Genomic DNA, 10,269 nt, shown 5'->3' with positions numbered 1-10,269 from the left:
AAAACATATATATATATATATATATATATATATATATATATATTTTGTAGTAGTAGTAGTCTGGTGAGAGTTGTAAAGATTAATTTTCATTAAAAAAATAAAAGCGGAGAGTACCCTGTTTTACTGAACTACGCGGGTTTGATTCTCACCGGATATGAGATACGTAGGCAACCTCCATCGGGTTCAGCCCACACGTTTCAAAAAAAAAAGGAGAATAAAATTTTCAAAAAAAAAGGCCTATTTTGGTCACCTTTTACTGTCTGGCCCTCATGTTCCAGCTATTTTGCCAAGACAGCCTTAAAATCTTCCTGGGAAGTGCTGAAGGGCAATTTTTGTAAAAATAGTTACTTTATCCATATTTATTCACCTTTTACCATTTTGCCCTTATGTCTGGCCATTTTTGTCGAAGCAACTTTAAACCTTTCCTGAAAGATTGTTTTTGCAAAAAGTAGCTATTTTTATCTGGTTATACTCATATTGCAAAGGGTCATTTTCGTAAAAATAGTTTTTTTATTTATTACTTTGTCTATTTTTATTGTTTTGTTCCTGTGTTTGGCTGTTTTTGCAGAGACATCCTTTATGCCTTCAATGGAAGTATTAAAGGGCCGTTTTTATAATAATAGCCATTTTTTCGCTTTCATCATCTCAACGTTTGTGTCCGGTAATTTCAAAATATATATTGTAATTAAAAAAAAAATAGATCGAGTCCTAAATTGACCAAAAAATAAAATAAAATAATGAATGATCATAATTTGTATATAGTTTAGGTAAGTCCTAACCCTTTTTTATCTTATTCTTAGGATTACCATGAGTTCTCCACAAAGAAGCAGTCAGAAAAGGGTAAGGAACGAGACACCTCCTATGTTCTTGATCAGAGATAAGACCCCAAGTAGTCTCTATAATTGGTGGGCTAGTTTTGCTACATGGGAACGGAATCGAGTATTTAAGCACCTCAAGTTCCTCACCAACATCATGGAAATTAATCCTAATAGAGATTTAATCGAGGCTCTAGTAGGTTTTTGGGACCCCGCGAACAATGTCTTCCGGTTCAAAGATTGTGAAATGACACCCACATTGGAAGAATTAGGTGGGTTCACCGGATTGGGGAGAGACCTTCGTGGGCAAAGGCCTACTCCTCCGAGAAAAGTTGGTGTGAACAACTTTTTAAAGAAGTTATGCCTTCGTCGAATTCCAATGGTTTGCTTAAACGAAGGTTGGGTTCCGTCAGAATATTTTTATGACAGATTTGGGGACGAAAAAGGGTTTGAGAACTTCTCGGGCACAGAATTCGTCAACCAGTTGAGTTACGACGCTTGGAGGGAGTTGAGAATCTTCGCGTTCATGATATCATTTCTAGGGATCATGGTCTTTTCGGAGCATGGTGGGCGCATTAAAATTCGATTGGTTGCGGTAGTCTCGTATTTGCAAAGTAGCGAGGATCATACCATTCTTCCTATGATTTTGGGAGATATTTTTCGGGCTTTGACCCGTTGTCAAGAAGGTGAAGATTACTTTGAGGGATGCAACATTCTGCTACATATGTGGTTCATAGAGCACCTTTATCATCATCCAATAGTAGTATGTTTCAATGATGATTGGCTGAATTACATTGGATGTCACCCAGACAGAGCTGCGAGTTGTAATCTTCCAGAGGGGGTGAGGGCTTGGCAGACATTACTTGGTTCATTGAGTGCTAGTAGAATCACTTGGAACTATTACTGGTTCCTTTCTGCTAGGGTCATGCATATGTCGACGTATCGCCCATTCTTCATACTCGTGGGTTTTAGGGGTTTCCAACCCTACGCACCTTTACGCGTCATGCGCCAGTTAGGGAGAGAGCAAAAGAGGCCCCCGATTGAGGACATGCGCCCGTTCATGTGGGAATTCAATGGAGAGGAACCTCCAAGGGAGTCATATGCACAGAAGATTTCGTTTGGTAGTTTATTTTCCGATTTAGACGAGATGGTAGCTGATCGTGAATGTGGGGAGGTAAGCCTCGCATACCTTGAGTGGTTTCACAACCAGGCTATCCCCGAGCAAAGGTCAGAGAGATCCATACTGCGCGCAGTTGATTGAGAGAGAGAGATCAAGGTCAGAGTTAGAGAAACCAGAAGGGAAGTGGCACAAGAGTTCCAATCTCGTATTGACACTTTACAAGAAGATAAGGGCATTCTGGAGACAGCCATTAACGTACAACAAGCTGATTTTGAGCGGGAAAAGGCTCAGTGGGCACGAGAGAAGCAAGCACTCAAAGCCCAAATTCGAAAGAAGAACATAGTCACAACCGCTCAGCAGCAAGAAGAGAAAGAAGCTCAGTTCAGGGTAGTCCGTGATCATGAACGTAGAGGTTTCGCTCCATTAATCCAAGGTCTGAGGGATAAGATAGGGGGAGTTGAGTCAAGCAAAGAGAGCCAGATAGTGGAGTTTGAAATAGAAAGACACCACTACCAAAAGGTGATCAATCAATTAGAAGCGGAGTCGCTAGAAGTTCGGCGCCAGAAAGATATGGCCTTGGACCGCGAGCATGATGCACTGGATCTAGCTAAGACCCGTGGTCGGCAAAATCAAGAACTCCATGTGGCTCAGGAATACATTAAGGGAAAGATCCTTGAGGTAGCCACATATACCTCAAGAGCATACAGAAACAAGAGCCCTGATTACAGTAATGCTGGTGGATTCCACTGCAGAGATCAAAGTCTTCTTTTAGTTATCAGTCCTTTTCATTATGCTTTTGTTGTTTCTAAGTCTATAAGAGTCTTTTGGTGTTGTTTTGACTTTTATTCTAAAAAGACTATTTGAGTTAGGTTTGGTCTCATTTATCTTTATGTAACTCTTGATTTTTGAGTCTTTTATTAAAATATTATATCGAAAATCAATGAAAAAGTTTTTGATGTTTGTTTTGTAAAAAAAAAATCAAGTGTCGTGCATATCTGAACTACGTAATGATCTGATTCATGCGGCGACATGATACGTAGGCAACCCACAAAAGGCTCGATCAAGTATTCATTTTAAAATGGCTCTAAAGTAAGGGATCAAATAAGGCGTGAAAAAAAAATAATAAAAAAAAAGGAAAAAAAAAGAAGAAGGAAATAACAGTGTCAATAAGCAACAAGTTGATAGGCCGGAATGAAACATTGAAGCCTTCCAAAAGTATTTTAGAAATGGTGGCGATGTTAGGGGCAAGACATATTACATGTAATTCATATCTATAAAATGCCTAACCCTAACACGTTTGTTGTCTCTTAAACCAGTAAGTTTAAGGTGGTTGGTTTGTGGTAAATCTGGTAGCACATCATTACTTCACAAGATCTAAGGGACCAGTAGTAATGGATAACAGTGATGAAATCGAGTTGGTCAGTGACAATCCGCAGGGTCAGTCAGTTGAGCAAGAGTCTGAGGAGATAAGAAAATTGAGACAACAACTGTCAGATGTATATCAAGCTTGGGTTTCCGGTCGACCACCACCCCAGGGTCCCTCAGAGGGAACTTACACCATACCCCAGGCTACTCAACCACCACTCTATGCAACGAGCGACCCCATTCTACCACCAGGGTATGTGCCGAACTGCAGCCTCCATGCTGCCCCCAGTACCTCTAATATGCGACCTCCAGTTGTTCCGGTCAGGAACACCCCTCTCGTCGTGTCTGGCGCACCGGTATATACAATCCCGCCACCACCTTCTGTGACGAGGCCAAATAATGATCCACCATCTCATGCTTATGATGGACAATATTATTCTCCGAATATGGCTTTTGGGGTCTCGGATCCATACAATCAGACTCCTCGATACGAATCACTAGTGGAAAATGAAATGCTTGTCACGAGGATTGAGCTAGATGAGATGGCCAGGAAAATGAAAAGTCTTGAACAGAATATAAAGAACATATAAGGACTAGGTGGTCACAAAAGTGTTTCATTCAGTGATCTATGCATGTTCCCTCATATCCATTTGCCACGAGGGTTCAAAACCCCAAAATTTGAGAAATATGATGGACACGGCGACCCTATCGCCCACTTGAAAAGGTACCGCAACCAGCTGAGGGGTGCAGGAGGAAAGGAAGAGCTGCCGATGGCTTACTTTGGGGAAAGCCTTGTGGGGGTAGCTTTCGAATGGTTCATTGACCAAGACATCTCTCACTGGCATGTTTGGGATGACATGGCCCAAGCCTTCGTCAAGCAATTCCAATACAACATTGATATTGCACCAGACCACAATTCCCTATCCAATATGAAGAAAAAGCTGACGGAAAGCTTTAGGGAGTACGCCATCAAGTGGAGGGAGCAAGCGGCCAGAGTTAAGCTGCCCATGGATAATCATGAGTTGATCACTGTCTTTTTGGAGGCTCAAGAGCCTGATTATTTCCAAAACATGATGTCTGCAATGTGTAGGCCTTTTGCTGAAGCAATCAAGATAGGGGAAATGATCGAAAATGGCCTAAAGACTGGCAGAATTGTAAGTCAGGCTACTCTCAAAGCCACCACCCAAGCGATCCAAAATGGGTCGGGAAGTTTTGCAAATAGGAAAAAGAGAGATGAAGGTTCTATGATGACCTCGGGATCTAGGGAAGTTCAAAGAGGGGCATCGTACCCTTATGTGCAAGTTCAGCAGGGGCGATCCAGCTACCCTCAACATTACTATCCCCCGCCAATTCCTCAATACTCTATGGGCTACCACAATATACAATGTTCAATGCTCAATCATATGCTCGGCCTCCCAATTAGCAGGTACGTCACCAGCTCCAAGGGGCCCCCAACCTCAGCAACAAAATTTTCGGGCACCCTACAATGCTCGTCCAAGGAAGGATTATGGTCGAGAGCAGAGGCCAGCAGAAAAATTCACTCCATTGGCTGAATCATACTCTAGTCTATTCCAAAAGCTGAAGCAAATGGGCGTGATTGGACCCATCACTCCCCACCACATGCATCCGAATTCACATGAATTTCAAGCAAATGCTAGATGTGAATATCATTCAGGTGCCCCGGGGCATAGCACCGATGACTGTTGGACTCTGAAAGGTGCCATAGAAAGACTCATTTCTGAAAAATTAATTGTAGTAACGAATGGCGAGGACCCTCCTAATGTGACAAACAACCCGTTGCCGGAACACAATGATGTTCATTTCGTGGGAATGATTTGTCGAGATCAGGAATACAAGCCGGTCGACCAAACAGAAATGAGAGTGGGAGCAATTCAAGAAGGAACAAGTCTGGAAGTAAGACCAAGCCAAGATGTGTCGTTGATTGTGAAAGGCGCCCCAAACTCAAAAAAGGTAACTTTATTTGTGCCCAAGGTCTTGAGGTTAGAGGTTCGCTCCAATGTTCCAAGCCCAAGGTTGTATGTCCTTGGAGGCCACCCCGTCACAAGGTAGAATCGGCGGTACGAATGGCATAACAGAGCCGATCATAATCAAACCTGCTGTGCAACCCCATGTGATAAACACAAAAATTGTTCCTTGGAACTACAACAAAACTGTGATGACCTACAAAGGCAAGGAAATCATAGAGGAAGTGGGGGAAACTGGAGGTTTGACTCGATCGGGGAGGTGTTATTCTCCAGAAGAGTTGATGAAGGCCAAGAAAATCAGAGGAGGCCAATTGCCAATAAAGAAGCCAGTCACTGAAGTAGAGGCAGAAGAGTTTTTGAAGAAAATGAAAGCTCAGGATTACTCAATCATTGACCAGCTAAGAAAGACTCCTGCCCAAATCTCTCTACTATCTCTGCTCATACATTCCAAAGAGCATGCCCGTGTACTAATCAAGGTCTTGAACGAGGCACATATCTCAGAGGAGACCACAGTGAATCAGTTAGAGAAGATGGCCAATAGATTTTTTGAGGCAAACAGAATCTCATTTACCGATGATGAATTTCCCGAGGAAGGAGCCGGGCACAATAGAGCTTTGAACTTGATGGTCAAATGTGAGGGGCATTATGTAAAGAGAGTCATGGTTGATGGAGGCTCAAATGTAGATGTATGCCCTCTCTCTACTTTGCAAAGCATGAAGATCAATACGGACAGAATCTGACCCAGCAATGTTCGCATCCGGGCTTTCGATGGCTCAGCGAGAGATACCATGGGGGAAATCAACCTCACCATGACGATTGGGCCGGTAGACTTTGAGATTGTTTTCCAAGTAGTGGACATGGTCACTTCTTATAACTTTCTTCTTGGAAGGACATGGATTCATACAGCCCGAGCTGTGCCATCCACCTTGCACCAGATGCTCAAATTCGAACATGACGGGCAAGAAATTATTGTTCACGGAGAAGACGAGTCCATTGTCTTCCGTTTATAAAGACCCATTAATCCCCTGTATTGAGGCCAAGGAAGGGTCTGAGTCCATTGTCTATCCGGCTTTTGAAGTGGTTGTTGTGGACCATGTCAAGGAAGGAAAGCCCATTCTGCATCCTCGTCTTTTCGCCACATCTGTAATGGTGGCTACGGTTATGATGAGACAAGGTTATGAGCCAGGAAAAGGTTTGGGGGCATCATTGCAAGGAATTTCAGAGCCTATTACTCCGTTAGGCAACCGGGGTACTTTTGGCTTAGGCTTCAGGCCAACACAAGCAGACAAAAACAAATCCAAACACCGCAAAAAGAGTGGATGGGTCTTGCAACAGCCTATCCCTCATATTTTCTACACTTTTGTCAAGCCACGACTCCGAGAGGGTCAAAATTCCTCGGTGCATGCAAACATTGAGAAATTTGCCATGGCCTCAGCGAGATATTTTCTGAAGTGAATATGATACAGGCTGGTGAAGGCACTAGTCGTGCCGATGTGCAACTAATTGACACAGACACCATACTCACCAACTGGGAAGCAACTCCTCTCCCCACAAGGAAGGAGTTTTGGTAGTCTACTTTTGCAGCTTCTTTTTGTATTTTGGGTTACTTTCAGGGTTGTAATCCAAATATCTCAGGATGATTGTTTTGTTTTGATGTTAACCCTTCTATCCTTCCGAATTCAATAAAATGCAGTTCGGTTTCCTATTAAGTTTCCTATATTTTCCTTTTCCTAATTCCTATCATTTTATTTTCATTTCAGTTTTGTTAATGTCGGCTTTAATAACATGACATACATGCGAAATTCATGCCCAGATCTTGAAAAACTGTCTAATATCGAAATAACGCATCAAGAGGTTGAATATGAGGAAGATGAGATTGTTGAGGAAATAAAAAGAGAGTTGGAACAATTTGAAAACAAGCCTAAGCCAAACCTCAATGAAACTGAGACGATTAATATCGGAAGTCCTGAAGAAGTTAGAGAAACGAAGATAAGCATTCACACTGAACAAAAAACCAGAGATATCTTGATTCAACTTTTATTTGAATACAGAGATGTGTTTGCTTGGTATTACGATGATATGCCGGGTTTATGTGCTGATCTGGTGGTTCATAAGCTTCCTACATATCCTGGTTTTCCACCAGTCCAACAAAAGCAACGAAAATTTAAAATAGACATGAGCGACAAAATCAAAGAAGAAATAATGAAGCAACTAAGAGCCAATGTGGTCAGAGCTGTCCGATACACCACCTGGGTGGCAAATGTTGTGCCCGTGCTAAAGAAGGATGGAAAAACCAGAGTTTGTGTCGACTATAGGGGCCTGAACAAAACAAGTCCAAAGGATAATTTTCCTTTGCCAAACATCCACATTCTTGTAGATAATTGCGCAAAGCATGAGATCCAATCATTTGTGGATTGCTATGCTGGGTACCACCAAATTCTAATGGATGAGGATGATGCAGAAAAGACCGCTTTCACCACGCCATGGGGTACTTATTGTTACAGGGTCATGCCATTCGGTTTAAAGAATGCAGGGGCAACTTACATGAGGGCCATGACCACCATTTTTCCCGACTTGATGCACAAAGAGATTGAAGTATATGTCGACGATGTCATCATAAAATCAAAGAAACAAGCCGATCACGTGTGTGATTTGAAAAAGTTCTTCGAACGGCTTCATAGGACCTTAAGCTTAATCCATCCAAGTGCGCATTTGGGGTCCTATCTGGGAAACTCCTCGGTTTTATAGTCAGTCTGAGAGGCATCGAATTGGATCCATCTAAGATAAAGCCCATTCGAGATCTGGCACCCCCAAAGAACAAAAAAAAGGTCATGAGTTTGCTCGGGAGGTTGAACTACATCAGTACGTTCATTTCTCAGCTCACAACCACGTGCGAGCCCATCTTTAAGTTGCTGAAAAAGGATGCCGCTGTCAGATGGACAGACGATTGCCAAAAGGCTTTTGACAGGATCAAAGATTATCTGTCAAAACACCCTGTACTGGTCCCACCTGAACCTGGTAGGCCTTTGTTTTTATATCTATCAGTGATGAATAATTCATTTGGATGCGTTCTGGGGCAACATAATGCAACAGGCAGAAAGGAACAGGTAATATATTATTTGAGCAAGAAGTTCACCGATTATGAGGTTAAGTACACCCTTTTAGAAAGGACATGTTGTGCCTTGACTTGGGTCGCTCAAAAGTTGAGACATTATCTTTTGGCCTACACTACTTACCTCATATCCAGAATGGATCCCTTGAAGTACATCTTCCAAAAGCCAATGCCCACTGGCAGACTCGCAAAATGGCAAATCCTGCTCACAGAGTTTGACATCTCTATGTCACTCGCACCGCGATGAAAGCACAGGCTTTGGTAGATCATTTGACATAGAATACAGTTGATAATGAGTACATGCCACTTAGCACGTACTTCCCGGACGAAGAGGTCAACTCGATAGAGGAAGTGGTTCCAGACGATCACCCTGTATGGAAAATGTATTTTGATGGGGCTGTCAATATCAAAGGAGTTGGGATCGGGGCAATCCTCATCTCACCTATTGGACACCATTACCCTACGACGACCTGACTTAGGTTCTTCTGTACTAATAATACACCAGAATTTGAAGCTTGTATCATGGGTTTGAAAATGGCATCGATCTGGATGTGCGTGAACTATTAGTTTTGGGAGATTCTGACTTGCTTATCACGCAAGCCCAAGGCGAATGGGAGACTCGAGACATCAAACTTATTCCGTACAGACAATGTGTGCGAGACTTGAGCAAAAGATTCAAATATATCGAGTTCAGGTACATTCCCCGGTTTCACAACGAGTTAGCTGATGCATTGGCTACTCTAGCCTCGATGCTCCCTTATCCAGGAAACACTCATTTTGATCCACTAGAAATCCAAGTTCGGAATCAACACGGTTACTGAAATACAATCGAGACAGAACCAGATGGTGAACCATGGTATCATGACATAAAACGATTCCTGAAAACAAGAGAATATCCAGAGCATGCCAAAGGAGATCAAAAAAGAACTATAAGGCGACTCGTCAGTGGTTTCTTCCTGAATGGGGAAATTCTGTACAAGAGGACCTTAGATCTAAACTTGTTGAGATGCATAGATGCTACAGAAGCAGATCGGATCATGAGTGAAGTGCATTCAGGGGTATGCGGACCTCAGATGAATGGATATGTTTTGGCGAAGAAGATTCTACGGGCAGGGTATTACTGGCTTACCATGGAGCGAGATTGCTTCAGATTTGTTCACAAATGTCACCAGTGCCAGATTCACGGTGACCTGATTCACTCGCCTCCTTCGGAGTTGCATCCTATGTCCTCTCCTTGGCCTTTCGTTGCTTGGGGAATAAATGTTATTGGGCCGATCGAGCCAAAGGCTTCAAATGGGCATATATTCATTTTGGTTGCAATTGATTACTTCACCAAGTGGGTGGAGGCCGTCACTTTCAAAGCAGTTACCAAGAAAGTAGTGGTAGAGTTTGTTCACTCCAACATCATTTGTCGCTTCGGTATCCCAAACACCATTATCATTGACAATGCAGTCAATCTAAATAGTCATTTGATGAAGGTGGTATGCGAACAATTTAAAATCATGCATCACCATTCTACCCCTTACCGGCCAAAAGCCAATGGAGCAGTTGAAGCGGCAAACAAGAACATCAAGAAGATTCTTAGGAAGATGATCCAAGGTTCCAGGCAATGGCATGAAAAGTTTCCTTTTGCTCTTTTGGGATACCGTACGACTGTTCGCACATCTGTTGGCGCAACTATGTATCTTCTTGTATACGGAACTGAAGCTGTAATACCCGCTGAAGTCGAAATTCCCTCTCTCCGAATTATTGTGGAATAAGAGATTGAAGACACTGAGTGGGTCAAGACCCGATTAGAATAACTGATGTTGATCGATGAAAAACGGCTAGCAGCAATGTGTTTCGGCCAGTTATACCAACAAAGAATGGCAC

The 10,269-nt window shown here is 42.7% G+C and overlaps 1 protein-coding gene across 1 annotated transcript; it reads left to right on the top strand.

Annotated features, from left to right (window-relative positions):
• Window positions 1-3,932: 3,932 nt before the first annotated feature.
• On the top strand, window positions 3,933-5,370 carry LOC138874820 (uncharacterized). The gene is made up of 2 exons (XM_070153606.1): window positions 3,933-4,539; window positions 4,727-5,370. The coding sequence occupies exons 1-2, from the start codon at window positions 3,933-3,935 to the stop codon at window positions 5,368-5,370; spliced, it is 1,251 nt and encodes a 416-aa protein (XP_070009707.1).
• The last annotated feature ends 4,899 nt before the right edge of the window (window positions 5,371-10,269 follow it).

The sequence above is a fragment of the Nicotiana sylvestris genome, chromosome 8 (assembly GCF_000393655.2).
Source record: "Nicotiana sylvestris chromosome 8, ASM39365v2, whole genome shotgun sequence".
NCBI lineage: Eukaryota > Viridiplantae > Streptophyta > Magnoliopsida > Solanales > Solanaceae > Nicotiana > Nicotiana sylvestris.
The sequence above is the reverse complement of the archived record's forward strand: the minus strand, read 5'-3'. Positions and strand labels throughout refer to the sequence as shown.